Source organism: Botrytis byssoidea, assembly GCF_014898295.1.
Source record: "Botrytis byssoidea strain MUCL 94 chromosome Unknown BBYS_013, whole genome shotgun sequence".
NCBI classification, from domain to species: domain Eukaryota; kingdom Fungi; phylum Ascomycota; class Leotiomycetes; order Helotiales; family Sclerotiniaceae; genus Botrytis; species Botrytis byssoidea.
The window spans coordinates 21,854-36,254 of record NW_024065854.1 but is presented as its reverse complement, the minus strand read 5'-3'; the positions used below and the strand labels follow the sequence as shown (position 1 = coordinate 36,254).

The 14,401-nt window shown below is 44.0% G+C and overlaps 4 protein-coding genes across 4 annotated transcripts; 2 read left to right on the top strand and 2 right to left on the bottom strand.

Moving 5' to 3' along the window:
- Nucleotides 1–961: 961 nt before the first annotated feature.
- EAE97_006801 (uncharacterized protein) lies at nucleotides 962–3,018 on the bottom strand (the record flags this gene model as incomplete). The annotated part of the gene is made up of 2 exons (XM_038877314.1): nucleotides 962–2,148; nucleotides 2,211–3,018. The coding sequence occupies 2 exons, from the start codon at nucleotides 3,016–3,018 to the stop codon at nucleotides 962–964; spliced, it is 1,995 nt and encodes a 664-aa protein (XP_038731504.1).
- Nucleotides 3,019–5,129: 2,111 nt separating this feature from the next.
- Nucleotides 5,130–7,958, top strand: EAE97_006800 (uncharacterized protein). Its single transcript, XM_038877313.1, has 5 exons — nucleotides 5,130–5,911; nucleotides 5,964–6,176; nucleotides 6,233–6,388; nucleotides 6,473–6,611; nucleotides 6,665–7,958. Exons 1-5 carry the CDS (start codon nucleotides 5,575–5,577, stop codon nucleotides 7,848–7,850), a joined length of 2,031 nt encoding a protein of 676 aa, XP_038731503.1. The 5' UTR covers nucleotides 5,130–5,574; the 3' UTR covers nucleotides 7,851–7,958.
- A 354-nt stretch (nucleotides 7,959–8,312) lies between these two features.
- Nucleotides 8,313–9,244, bottom strand: EAE97_006799 (uncharacterized protein; the record flags this gene model as incomplete). Its single annotated transcript, XM_038877312.1, has 3 exons — nucleotides 8,313–8,645; nucleotides 8,785–8,988; nucleotides 9,155–9,244. The coding sequence occupies 3 exons, from the start codon at nucleotides 9,242–9,244 to the stop codon at nucleotides 8,313–8,315; spliced, it is 627 nt and encodes a 208-aa protein (XP_038731502.1).
- Nucleotides 9,245–10,694: 1,450 nt separating this feature from the next.
- EAE97_006798 (uncharacterized protein) lies at nucleotides 10,695–13,805 on the top strand (the record flags this gene model as incomplete). Its single annotated transcript, XM_038877311.1, has 1 exon — nucleotides 10,695–13,805. The coding sequence occupies one exon, from the start codon at nucleotides 10,695–10,697 to the stop codon at nucleotides 13,803–13,805; it is 3,111 nt and encodes a 1,036-aa protein (XP_038731501.1).
- Nucleotides 13,806–14,401: the final 596 nt, after the last annotated feature.

Below are 14,401 nucleotides of genomic sequence, written 5' to 3'. Positions count from 1 at the left end.
GTTACGATTACCTACCTACCTACCCGCACATCAGTATAAGAAGCCCCAGCCAAACTATGTATGTATCTCCAAGCCAGCGTATCTATCCCCTTCAGCGCAAGAATTCCAGAGCAAAATCAAAATCGAAGTCTCAAGATTCATCTGTCTGTCATGAGAAGATTATTGAAATATCAAAGATGTAGGTACAAGCATAATACACATACAGAACGATAAACGACCACTCCAAAACAACTATCTAGGTATCTACGAGCAATGGCAACCGAGAACGAGTTGAGACGGACTGAAAAAGTATATTAAGGTCATTGTGAAGAAGTTCAGTTGGATGTGTATTCATAATCAATCCTATTTAGACGATATTACTACTACTCGCTATGTTGTACTTGTTGTTTCCCAGAGGACATCGGTGTATATGTATGTATGTATCTGTTTATACAAATCGTCAAGGTAGACGATTTGAGTATTGAACATGAGAATGAAAATGAAGAGATATCTAAACGAGGTATTCGTGCACGATGTTAATGTTAGTAGTCAAGTCCGTAGTGTATAAAAATAAACGGGTTCGCTTTCACACTAGAGATTTGGATCTGCCTTTGGAGAGGGCGCATGTAAAATAATAGGAATGTTGTGAGTCATTAAGGTCTTGATCGGAAATGAAGGAGGAACCCGGAAAGACATGCTCACGCGTGAGCAAGACCCTTTTTGTTGACATATAATGATCAAGGCGAAGATAAAATTTAACACGACTTGCCTTATTTCTGACAAGGTAAACGTCAAAGAACACTAGAGTTAGTACACATCACAAATCAACTTACCATCTTATCACAAAACAGTGCGCTCCAAGGCACAAGATTCGTATCTTCTCAAAACTTTGTCAGCATTGCAATAAAATCTAAGTACAATATAGGAGTCTGCACCTTTGCACCATGATAAATATCCTCAGTCCCCGCTCGAACTGATCTGATCAAGCCAATCTCACACCAGCTTGTCTGTTCTTCTTCAACTGTTGTGCTGCTGCCCCCGTCATACCACCAATTTGACTTCCATCCAGTGAACTCTGCGCTTCCCTTCGCTTCTCATCTTCGATCTTCTTCAATAATTTCTCCGTCTTCTGTTTTCCGCTGCCCTTACCATGGAACTGATGTGATAAATGTTTGAAAGCCTCTTTCTGGTTCATATTTCTTCCGTATTCATCGACATATTTGAGCTCCACGTTAGGCTTGTATTCCTTGTTAAAATGCTCAGCGAGCTGCCTCGATTCTTGTTGGTCTCGCATTGTATTCTGTTGTCTGGCGTGTTCTTCTCTATCACGAGCAGACATTCGATCCAAGCGACCTGTGGTACGATCTCTTTCTCTTTGGGCTTTCGCTCTTCTCTCTGCTTCTGCCTCACGTCTTTGTTTTTCCGCGAGAAACATTTGCTTCTCTCTGAAAATTGTGGCCACATCACCAGACTCTGAAGTCTTCAAAATACCTCTTTCTCTCAAGAGTTTCAAGGTAGAGCCCAAACCCTTTTCGAGAGTGGCTTCCTCTTCCAATCCATTATTCGCAATGGCATCCTTGGTTTCTTCTTCACGCTTGATCCGAGCGAGTCTATCTTCATCATCCTCGATATTTGCGTACGATTCATTCATTTGAACATCCCCGTCATCGTCAGAATCTGCACCCATGGAAGTAACGGCGTCTGGTCGAGACACAGATCTTTTCTTGGGCTCTGGTGCGACTGGCTTTTGAAGGTTTGCAACAAACTCCGAGGTTTCATCAATAACAAGTCCCAAATCATTACCTTCCTCATTATCTGCTGCTGGTGTTGCTGATGCTTCATCTCGTAATCGCTGAGCGAACTCTTCTGGTCGTAACTTTTGGCGTTTCTTTAGTGCATTTCTTCGTTGGGTAGCAAGTAAAGCTTGTAAATCATCATCATCAACGAAGGACATGTCCTCGAAAGTTCGTTTTTTGACAATCGGCTTGGAGCCTTGATCAACATCCATTGCATCAGCATTATCTCCGTTGGTAACAACCGGTTCAGATATTGGAAACACGTCGTCTTCATCCACTACCTTTTGTCGCGTTGATTTGGCCTTCTTCTTCTTGGGCTTTCTAACCTTGATGTCTGAAATATCAAGGTAATCGGATTTCGGCTCATCATCTTCTGATGAAATATTAGCGAGTGTACTGTTTGGAATTTCAAGCAACCGGGGTTCTGAAACTTACTCAAAATATCGAGGCTGAAGGTTTTGGCTTTTGATTTCGAGGTAGAGGCAGAGTTCACTGATCTGGCTTCAGTTGTGCTACCCATACCATCCAAAGTGAACCTCTTTCCTTTCTTGCCATCAATTTCCTCGTCATATTGGGCGAGAATCTTTCTATCACCAGAGTCATCATCGTCATTCGGGTTGTACACGGGCTTCTTCTTTTTTAGTTCCAACTTATCAGACAACTTCTCACGCTCGCGCAAATCTAAATTCTCCAACTCATCACCTTCTTCCTCATTTTCATCGATGGTGGTATCCTTTAACGTTAGAACTTGATCTTCTCCCTCGACAAATGTATCTAGCTCATGTCCGACTCTAACGCCTGCAAGATCTTTCGCTGTATATTCGGCAGCTGCAGCAGCTTCTGCCTCAGCAAGTTCCTGCTCCTTCTTTCTCGCTTTTTCAATTTCCTTTTGTCGTTTCTTTTGTTTCATCAACCATGCTTTAGCGTCAAGATCGCCATCGTCATCGGCTTCTCCCAGACCTTTGCCTTCGAGTTTCGCAAATCGTTTGGCTGTATCTCGCGCTCTTTTGATAGCTTCTGCTTTGGCCTCCCTTTTCCTTTTGGTTTCTTCAGCTTCTTGTAGTTTTCGATAATTGTCATAGCCTTCAGCCTGTCGCGATTCTAGAGTACTGCCAACATCCTCTGCTGGTGCAGACGGAGCCTGTTTAAAAATTGGACCTGCTGCTCCTGGGACTGCTAAAGGCTTCATTCCAAGTGAAGCTCGAATACGATTCGTCTCCTCAATAGAGATAGCGTCCGCCATGGTGATGTGAGGTAATATAAGATGCCGAAAAATAATTTGATGATTATTGTTTCGAGTTTCGCGACGTTAATAAAGTTGAAGTTGGGATGTGAGGCTGACAGATAAATTTACTCTAACCGAATACATACTAGCACGGCTCCAAAGACACGCTAAATTAGCGCGATAGATTCGCTACAAAAGTTTTTCATTGCGCAGAAAGTTTTTGATTCTCTTCTTACCAAAACACCAGATTTGTGTCCAGCGTCCCTTTACCAGAACTGCTCGTCAGCGATGGTTTAAGGTTGTATGCTGAGGCAGTTCGATCGTCTATGGAGCCATCAACCTACCAAGGTAATTTATGATGTCAATATCCGATCGACAAATCTCAGAATGATCGGTCCTTATGAAACCTGAGTCGCTTCGGCTGATTCGGTGGATGAGTGTACTGAAGACGTCAGATTCCAAATCTGTTTGCCTAGGCTGTTAGCCTTTGAGGTTGCGGAATAACCCTCTCGTCTACATTTCATCTTGGGGAATTTACATCAAGAAGCGATACTTGATTGAGACCTACGACATTTATGAATTTACACGGCAACCGCGAAGATCTATGAGAGACTTACGGCGGCCACATGAGGGGTGGACTATCTGCGAGGACAATGTGAATAGGCGTCATCTTCATTCGGTCGTCATTCGCTCGAACGGAATATAATGGTACAAATGCGTGTTGCGCGTCAAGTTGAATATTAGGTAGCCACCCACGTATTTCACAGTCTTGCTTGTGCAGAGAAAAGGCCCGATACATAATCAATTATTGAATTTCAAACTTTCTTCCATTGAGTGATATGCAACTTCCCATGCAATGCCGTGCACGCATCGGGATCATGTACCGTTACGGTAGTTCTCCGCGCTACCTCGAGTATAATCTCCTACGTTGGCGTAACGAGATTCTCATGGCCGGGTTGTAAATTGTAATCCTCTATCCTGGAGATGGAAGCTGGACTTGGACCTGGACCTGGTTGGCTCGAGCTTGCATGATCTGTAATATGACCACAGCAATGGGCCCATGGTTCGCTCAAGCACTGGGCCGTCAATCATGCATGCAGAACAATATACTTAATATGTGCCCGGCAAGCGGCCAGTCTTCTCAATTGACGCAAAAGCTATGTGCCTCGGGTATCAATTACAGGGTGCATTGCTCAATCAAAGAAAGTACTAGATCCTCGGGGTCCAACCTCGGTATACTTGCTGGTTTCTTTCCAAATGACCATGTCTTGCAGAATACCTTTCTACCTTTCTACTTGGTGCTTTTTCGTCCATGGCTCGTCATTCGATCGGATAACGGATAACGGATAATCCTTCGATCCCGCAACTGTCTGTGCCGTTTCCAAATCGTTCAAGGACCCGGTCTCTCTAGCCACCATTGATTCATATTAAGAAGTAGTGGAGATCTCCGCAAGACCCTCACATGCAACTTTATATATACTTATATCGTACAGAGCACAAAGTGTCAATGATACGGCAAATGTGCTCTTCCTTAATCTCAGCATTAGTTAAGCTCACCTACAAGGTCAGGAACAAACTCCAAGTACCAACCCCAACTCCAGAGCATGTATACACCTGCATTGAGGATCTTTACCAAAGAGTCTCCAAGCTCGTACTGGTAGGTACCGTACATCAAACGCAAAGCAGAAAAACGTGCTCAGACGCAGCGCTGGGTTGAATTCAGGCTGTGGCTGCAGACAAGGGACGGCCCGATTAGATAGAGAATGGCTTGTGTGGGGACCCCAGACTAGCGAACGCCTACGAGCGAGTACGTACCTGGCGAGCCTGGGTATCTACCAGGTATACAACGTAATTGCTGACTGCGGGGTTGAAATCATATGAAGTTATACCCACTCTCGAGGCACTCTCGAGATACTTCATCTTGCCCAACTTAGTCATTACAAACTAACGCATGTATCAATGGAGATCTTCAAGCACATTTCAGCTGTTCTCACTAAATGAAATACTAGGGAGTCGTCATCCCGTCTGTCTGAAGATCTGAAGACTACCTAAGTACGGTTAATCATTGACTGTTTGGTAGTAGCTACATTCAATCACATCTAGACACGATCTTTCAGGGGCCACTTTTACATGCGTACCAATGAACTGACAAAAAGGCCCTAGCTTGTTACTGAGTATTTAAGAAGAAGGGGAGAAAACCAGGAAATTTAATTTATTCAACTTCATGGTAAGCTTTTAGCACATTCAAAAATTCACATATTGAACGGCATAACGTTGCGCCTAAAGTATCTCAAAACGGTTCTACCTCCGTACCGCACACAACATCGTGACTGCCTCCGTACCTTGCAGCTACACGAACAAAAAAGCAAAATTCTGTGCTCCCTTGATTAGCTCATCTTATCCCTACAGTGCTACCTTGATTCAACTACCTGCCGTTCACACTATCAAAAAAAATACCCTGGAGACTTCGGATGCATCAAGACAACTAGTATCCAAAGGCACAATTCGCTCCTACATACATTTATCCATGACTTAGGTCTAGACGGAAAGTCCTTCTCATCAATATAAATAGCAATGGCTTCTTCTTTGCTTTCCTCCCTCACCTCTCTCAACTCCATCAGCACTTTCAACAGCACTGTGATCCTTCAAGCTGTTCAACCCATTATGCATACATTCGCTCCCCTTCTTTTGGTTGGCAGTCTTGCCCTCCAGACTATTTATGCCCTACCTGGTCCCAGTAAAGTTGAGCAACGCGCCGAAATCCTAAAACGCTCGGTGGATTCTTTCATTGCCACCGAAAGCCCTATTGCTTTCAGAAATCTTTTATGTAATATCGGCTCAGATGGAGCTTGTGCTTCAGGGGCAGCTTCGGGTATTGTGATTGCTTCACCTGATAAAGTGAATCCAGATTGTGAGTATTTCATGAACTTGTTTGAATAAACGGAATTCTGATATGCAAACAGATTTTTATACTTGGACTCGAGACTCCGCATTGGTCTTCAAAGCCCTCGTTGATACATTTATCAGCAGCAGTTATTCTGCATCACTTCAACAGGAGATTGAAAACTATATCAGCTCCCAAGCCGGTCTTCAAACTGTATCAAACCCTTCAGGTGGTTTGTCATCCGGTGGTCTGGGCGAGCCCAAGTTCAATGCGGATAAATCGGCATTTACAGGTGAGAAAAATGAGAAACCTCTCTTCTAATGGTGACTGACATGTGAAACTATACAGGGTCTTGGGGAAGACCTCAACGAGATGGACCCGCTTTACGTGCTACTGCTATGATCACCTATTCGAAATGGTTGATCGCCAATGGATATACCTCCACTGTGCAAAATATCGTTTGGCCAATTATCAGAAATGATCTGTCCTATGTGACTCAATACTGTAAGTCATTGAGAAGAAAGACCAAACTAGTCTCAAAATAGATGACCCTCTCTTTTTGAAGCTTTTGATTGACTCAATTCACAGGGAACCAAACTGGCTTCGATCTCTGGGAAGAAGTTCAAGGATCAAGTTTCTTCACTGTCGCTGCTCAACATCGTGCCCTTGTTGAAGGCAGTGCATTGGCTGCTCAAATCGGCCAAAGCTGTACTTATTGTGATTCTCAGTAAGTACGCGCGAAAGAATATGTTTCAATACAAGTGCTAATCCACTTTTCAGAGCTCCACAAGTTCTTTGCTTCCTCCAAAGTTTCTGGAGTTCATCTTCGGGATACATAATTTCCAACATCAACCAAAACAGCGGAAGAAACGGAAAAGATGCAAATAGTATCTTGAGTTCTATTCAGACTTTTGATCCTACTGCGGCATGCGACGCCATTACATTTCAACCATGCTCAGACCGTGCTTTGTCAAATCACAAAGTTGTGACTGATTCTTTCAGATCTATCTACAGCATCAATTCTGGAATAGCCGAAGGGGTTGCCGTTTCTGTTGGACGCTACCCAGAAGACTCTTACTATGGTGGCAACCCTTGGTATCTCAATACTCTTGCTGCTGCCGAACAATTATACGATGCATTGTACACGTGGAATAGAATGGGCTCCATCACAGTCACTGCTACTTCCCTAGCATTCTTCAAGGACTTCAGCTCTTCCATCACAGCCGGAACATACGCATCCTCTACATCAACCTACACCACTCTCTACAACGCCATCAAGACCTATGCTGATGGCTACGTTAACATCGTCGCAACCTACGCACAGACCAACGGTTCCCTCTCAGAACAATTCAACAAAGCCGGCGGCGCCCCTCTCTCAGCTTACGACCTCACCTGGTCCTACGCAGCCTTCCTCACCGCCGCGGCCCGTCGCGCAGGCGTCGTCCCATACTCATGGGGCGAACCACCCGCCTCCAGCGTCCCAGGAACTTGTTCTGCTACCTCGGCCATCGGAACCTATTCCACCGCAACCGCCACTTCTTGGCCCGCATCGCAAACTCCCAGCGGCGGAGGAAGTACTCCCACAACAAGTACATCCGCTACCACCAAAACAACTTCCACCTCGACCACCACTTCCTCATGCGCAACAGCCACCTCGGTAGCTGTTACTTTCAATGAATTGGTCACTACCTCCTTTGGCCAAACGATCAAACTCTCTGGTTCCATCTCTCAATTGGGAACTTGGACACCGGCTTCGGCAATTGCGTTGAGCGCCGCGACGTATACGACTAGTAATCCGTTGTGGACCGTGACGGTCAATCTACCAGCTGGCACGACGGTGTCGTATAAATTTATCAATGTGGCGAGTGATGGGACGGTTACTTGGGAGGCGGATCCAAATAGAAGTTATACAGTTCCGAAAGGTTGCGCTACGACTGCTACTGTTAGTGGGAGCTGGCAGGTGTGAAAGAATCTCTCAGATTCGGGAAAGAGATGATGAGGAGATGGTGGTAGTGCTGGAGCATGGAGATACATGAGAGGAGCTTTATGATTGTATGAATTAATTGATTATGGTACATAAAAATTGATCAGTATCATTGCATCATTGCAGTTTGATCAAGCCGCAACAGCGTGTGTGCATTCGTATGTGTTTGTTTCCCCAATGATCTCCTCGGATATCATTCCAATCATTTCAAGTTTGACTCCTGATTCCACAACTCTAAAGATCCTCAAGTCGCTAACAGCAAGATGTACCCTTCACATGATTTGAAATCATATGAAAAGGGCAACCAAGTGAAGTAGATAACAGAAACATTTGCAAATCTGCAACATCAATTACTTCCGAAAGGTTCCCTCAAGATCCTTTGAAACTGGCCCCCTTAAATCTCGAAGCGACTTTTTTTTTTCTTGTGAACTTGAATCCGACTCCTCATTCTTCCTCATCACTCGTAGCTTCAATATTCTCTTTCTTGTCCTTCTTATTCTTAACCTTTTGCGCTACTGGCTTGACTTTTTTATTCTTGCCCTTGGACTTTTTGTCGGCTTCCGAGTCTGTTTCCACGGCCTCTTCCTCTTCTTCATCGTTGTCATCTGACTCTTCTTCTTCTTCATCGTTGTCATCTGACTCTTCTTCTTCTTCTTCGTCTTCCTCTACCTCTTCTTCTCCGGGTCCAACGTCAATACCTTTTTTATTAAGATTGGCGTTGATTTGGGGGATGGATTTAAGGAAGTTTTTGTATTGGTCAACTGTCAAGGAGATACCCTATTTGTTCACTGTTAGCCTTTTAACTTCTTTTTCTATTTCTCTATTCTGAATATTGTACATGTATGGAACTTGCAGAGATAATGTTTGTAGAGCTGCGTTGAGCAGGGGATAGAATGGGGGAGGGAATAAAACTAACCTTCTTTCCAGGTAAAACATTTCCATCTTTCTCATAGAACTCGCGAATGTTTATGAGCGTTTGGCCTTTGAAGTCTGAAAGCTCAATTTTGCGAGGAGTGCGGCCGGTGGAGAGGTCCCATGAAGGAGAGATGGCGGAGGAGGAGGAAGTGGGTTTAGCCGTCGTAGTGGCTTTTGTAGCTTTAGTGGTCTTAGATTTCTTAGACTGAGGGGTATGTTAGCGACGGTTGGGTATTTTGTGGGGTGAGTTTGAATAGAGAGGGGTGTGGTATTTAGAAATAATTTCGGATGGTGCCAGAAAGAGAAGAAAGGGATGGATTGGGATAATCATATTGAATCGGGATTGGAACTGGGAGAGGGAGAGGGGTTACCTTGCGAACAGCACCATCATCATCATCTGATACGAAACCACCGTCAGAGTCGTAAGTCTCGACAGGCTCAGCGCGGGCTCGTTTTGGCATTTTGGAGGGACGTAGAGATTGAGATTGAGATTTACGGATTGAATTTGGATCTGGTCTGTTGGATGGGAGTGATGAATCAGCTTATCAATGAGGGGTCTTTCTTTTTGGAGTAAAAAGGTAAGATGAGATTATGTAGAGAATAGAGGAAACAATTTTAGACCACGAAGTAATTCAGAAGATTGTTTTAAAGTTCAAATTTGGAATGAAAGATTGTTTGATGAATTGGATTTCATTTGGATTTCATTGTCATGAATTTGGTTGACGCGTTGAGATAAGACGAGAGTTCGCGTTTGCGCGTAAATTGATTTTGGTGGTCGGGAAGTACTTCGTAGGCTCATGGGCAAGGATGGATGGGTGGATGGATAGATCTACATCACGACGGGGATATGTAGTAGCAAAGACCGATCGATAGCTACGAATAAGATGGGAGAAAGGATAACTAAGACACTTTCTCAAAATTCAATTGATATTCCTTCAATAATTTATTTTCATTCAAGTCGAAGGGTATAATAGGATCATGTGTTTCCTCTCGAACACTTGAAACTTGATCCTGATATATTGATTTGTTGATTTGATATAGAATTTCTGTTCATACCTAGGTAAATATATTCTTGTTTCGGGTAGTACCTAACCTCACTCAAGCTTTTTTAGTAACGGAAACGGTAATTGTTACCTCCCCTTCCTTCTCTAGCTACAGGGCCGGGGAAGGGGAAGGGGAAATCATCCCTGACGATCCATCAAACCTCAATATTTACACATTTACCTACGTAGCTAGACGTTCCTATTCTTGTTTCAAAGGCTTCCTTCCACCGTGCTTGGACCGTATGTTCTCGATCATGACCATGACTGCGGAAAATACTCATCAGAAGTGCCCAGATAATTGGAATGTCTGTTTTTAGATGGAATGAACGATCAAGTATATAAAACGTGAAATATTGACAGGAAAGCCATTTGAAAAGATACCCAGGGGGGTTATTGATGTACACACTTGTAATAAAGTACTATGGATACGTCGTGTTATCGCTGATAACAAGATTAAGTTGCCATTTTGTTTCAACTCAGCCTCAAAGTTCGCGGTCAAAAAAGAAGGCACACTGTGGTCAAAACCAACATTTCATTGTTCAAAATGGACTTCATTCCTTTTTCAATGTGAGTGTGGAACGTCATTTCTGTTCTTTTGACATTCGTCCTTAATCTTAATACCCCTAGTACATGAAGCTATTCGAAATACTCCGTAGAAGCTACGCTAAACTAGGCAATGACGATTGACATTCAATTGACACTGCGAGTAGATTGACTTTGGATTAACATTGCATTAGCATTCCTTCGAACTTCGAACTTTCTGATTCTTTTGCGGCAGCAGCATTGAATCACCATAACAGGTCCAAACTTTATAAAAGAATCAAACAATACAGCACTGTCAGATAACACCACTACTTGAATGCCCACAATGGACTCAACAAACGAGTCCAAGGTCGCGGCTTCCGCGACCGACGACCACATAACTACACGATTACTACGATTTGTTTCTACGGCTTCGAATGAGCAGCTTATTTTGGCAGCTCTTGTTTTGTCATTCGGCATATACATAATAATCGATGGACTGTTTCTTCTCCTCCTTGGAGGCCTAGGCGGTGTCATCCTACATACATTTTTTACGGAGAAAAGTGCTTTAGCTGTGCGAGAAGAAGCAGTGAAGCCGGAAGACATTCAGTATGAATTAGTTGAGGCTGGTCCAGGAATCAACTTCGAGGGTTTTCGACCTAAGACTGCCACTGCGTTAAACGACTTAGTTGATGCCGTCATCCGGGATTATGTCAAGTATTGGTACAGTCCAATACTCCCAAACGACGAAGCATTTCCCATTGCTGCGAGATCAACCCTCACGAGGTTCATTCTATCGATGTCCCAGCGTTTGTCGAGAAAGCGACCTGCCGACACTTTCCTTGATTTCCTTACCAACTCGTCTTCCATTACCATTGTCTTCCTCAATGAGTTGGCGAATGCAACTTCTGCGACCCCAGGAACTAACCGGCCTGTCGGAGAGATGGTGACCGCTTATTTGAGTACAAACCCAGATAGCAGTCTGGCCAACATTATGAATGAGAGACAGCAGAAAATAAAGTTTACAATGGCAGCAGACGATCTTCTGCGAAGCTTCCTTGAGAAGTCAGTCTATGAATCCGGACCAGCCAAAATCTTTTTAAGGGAGATCCTAGCTGGAGTCGTGTTGGAAATGACTCTAAAAAGTTGTTCCAAGCCGGAGTTTATCAACGGATGGATTGTATACCTCTTAGAAGACGGAGAGCCTGGATTGGGACAGGCGATTGATGAAGCCATGGACCGTAGAAATATCCACGATCCATTCTCCGACATCGATGGTAACGTCGGGAATATTAGTATTGTTAGATCCCCTAAGAAACAAAGGCATCAAAGGCAAATTTCGGATGAAGATGCCAACAATGAAGCTATGGCAGAAGCGAAAAGACTCAGCATGTTGATTGCTGCAGAGGATGCAAAGAAACTTGCGCAAATCGATGATTTCAAGGACGAAGAAAAAAAGCCCCTTGACGATCAAAATGTCAAAGAGAATATACTACCGGAATCGGTTCCTGTATCATCAACAAACGGCATTCCGCCTCACACCCCTATTACAGACTCAAGACCCTCTCTATCTGGATCTGATACGAACAGCAGATCCCCTATGTCTCCTGACTCAAAGCAAGCTCTATCGCCTACGACCCCTCAGACCACTTCCTCGTTTACCAGCTTCGACCAGATCGTGCCCCCCACACCTGCCGCATTATACTCAAATGAAACCTCACCTCAGAGAAGCAAGCCAGTGCCTCTAACCTTACATAATGCGAACATCATTATTTATGATGACTCAGTCGCTTCCGATAAAGGAAGGATCAAGAACAAACCTACAATGGATTATATGGTTCAAATTGAACCACAGTCATCGATCCATCCAGGATGGATGATTGTCCGAAGATATTCGGATTTTGAGACCTTACATGAGGTACTTGGACGAATCGCTAAAGTTTCGGGTGCGAATGCTTTTATTGAAAAACACCAAGATTTACCAAACTGGAAGACCCTCACCAAACCATTGCTACGCGTTGAATTGGAACAGTATCTAAAAGATGCTCTCACGCACCAGCCACTTGCTGAAACCGAGGGCATGAAACGATTCTTGGAAAAGGATCAAGGGACAATGCCGGCAACAGCTACAAAAGCTGGCTTCAACTGGCCTACATCTTCTCTCGAGAATATGGGTAAAGGCGTTTTTGATACACTTAAAAGCGCTCCGAAAGGGGCAGCTGCCGGGGTCACCGGAGTCTTCAGCAACATTGGATCACTTGCACAAAAGAGAGCCAGTCAGAGTAACTTGCACTCTCAAAACCGTATCTCGACACCAGCACTGTCAAGAGTGGATAGTATGGCATCTCAGAGTAGCTTGCAATCCCAAAATCGTATGTCAACACCGGCTCTGTCAAGAGTGGATAGCATGGCCTCATCAAATGGTTCTTCATTTGAACAAAAAAGGGGTAGATTGAGCGAGGAGAGCATGAAAGCAGCTTCATTTGTCTCACATCCTGGAAAGACAGCGTCTCTCGGACGAAAATTAAGTCGTGGTTCTATTCCAGGCGCTGAAGAGGAGTCTGGTATTAGAACCAGAGGATCATCTGTAAGCAGCCATATGAGCACCGCCTACAGCCCGTCAAACAGTCGTGAGCCTAGTCAAACGCCATCAACATCCAAGTTACATCTGCCACCACCACCTACTGAGATGCCCGATGATTATACTACTCCAGTTGACAGGCCGTTGAATCAATCTGGGCTAGAGAATGAAAACAACGGTGCAATCACGGCACCAAATGAGAAAAACATTGCCCCAGTCGAGAAGTCATTGCACCAAGATGTGGTTGACAATGACAATAGCGTTGCACCCACAACAGCGAATGAGAAAAAGCCTGCCCTGACCGAGAAGCCACTGAACCAGGACATGTTAGGCAGTGACAAAAGCCAAGCACCTATAGTATCAAAAGAGAAGAAAACTGCCCCACTGAATGAGGAAGAAACCAAAGTAGCAATCGAGCTCCTCTTCGCCATCATAACAGAACTATATACTCTGTCTTCTGCTTGGACCTTCCGACGCACACTCCTCACTGCCGCGAAAACATTTCTTCTTCGTCCAGGAAACCCTTCTTTATCCTCTATCCAAGGTCTCTTACAAGAGTCCGTTATCTCGGCCTATACTTCCGATGCGGGAATTGCATCTTCCATCCAAAAATTAAGAGAGAACGGCTTACCTACAGACGCCGAATTGAAAGCCTGGCCAGAAGAGATGACTGCAGAGCAAAAGGAAAAGTTGAAGACTAAGGCAAGAAAGCTTCTACTAGAGAGAGGCATGCCTATTGCTCTAATGGGGGTGATGGGACAAGCAGCTACCGGGGAAGCATTAGGGAAAGTGTTTGATGCATTGCAGAGGGAAGATATTGCACGGGGTCTGGTTTTTGGTCTATTACTCCAAGGGATCAAGGCTATAACACAGTAAAAGACGGGACATTGATAGAGTTAGAAACACTACGAAGAGATGAGTCATTGAAAAGCATAATTAGATACCACTGTTACGTAGCATTATTAATCAACGAGAAATGAAAAATGAAAAATCAAATTATCAAATTACAAGACTTACTTCATTTTAAGATACTTCAGCAGTGACTGCGATAGTCCCTTGGTCTGCAAATGTTGCACATTTGTTCGTAAAAATGTGCTCCATGGTCACCACAACAATCCATCTGGTATGCCAAGCTGAAAATAGAAGCCAACTTACTGATCAAGGTACATATTAAGATAGATATTCAGGCAAATATTCTTGAAATTCAACGTCTGTCATCTCGGGCTGGAAGAGTATGCAATATCTTGCAAGCTGTCAGAAATCCAAAGGAAACGGTTGGCGAGTGAGTAAGTATCTTCTTCTGCTCGATCTCCAGACTAGATATACAAGAAATGGGAAAAGATACGTAAATAAGACCTCTCTCTCTCTCTCAGAAAAAAAAAAAGAATCTGAGGAAGACACGTTTCTCGTAACGGATGTGATTCGCGATACTGGGTATGTAAGGACAGATTTGAGGGGTGGGATGGAAAATT

Excerpts from the sequence above, each read along its gene's own strand:
- EAE97_006800 (XM_038877313.1), top strand. The coding sequence starts at position 5,575 with ATGGCTTCTTCTTTGCTTTCCTCCCTCACCTCTCTCAACTCCATCAGC. Across the intron at positions 6,389-6,472 it reads GTCCTATGTGACTCAATACT|GGAACCAAACTGGCTTCGAT; the intron begins GTAAGTCATTGA and ends CTCAATTCACAG. Across the intron at positions 6,612-6,664 it reads TGTACTTATTGTGATTCTCA|AGCTCCACAAGTTCTTTGCT; the intron begins GTAAGTACGCGC and ends TCCACTTTTCAG.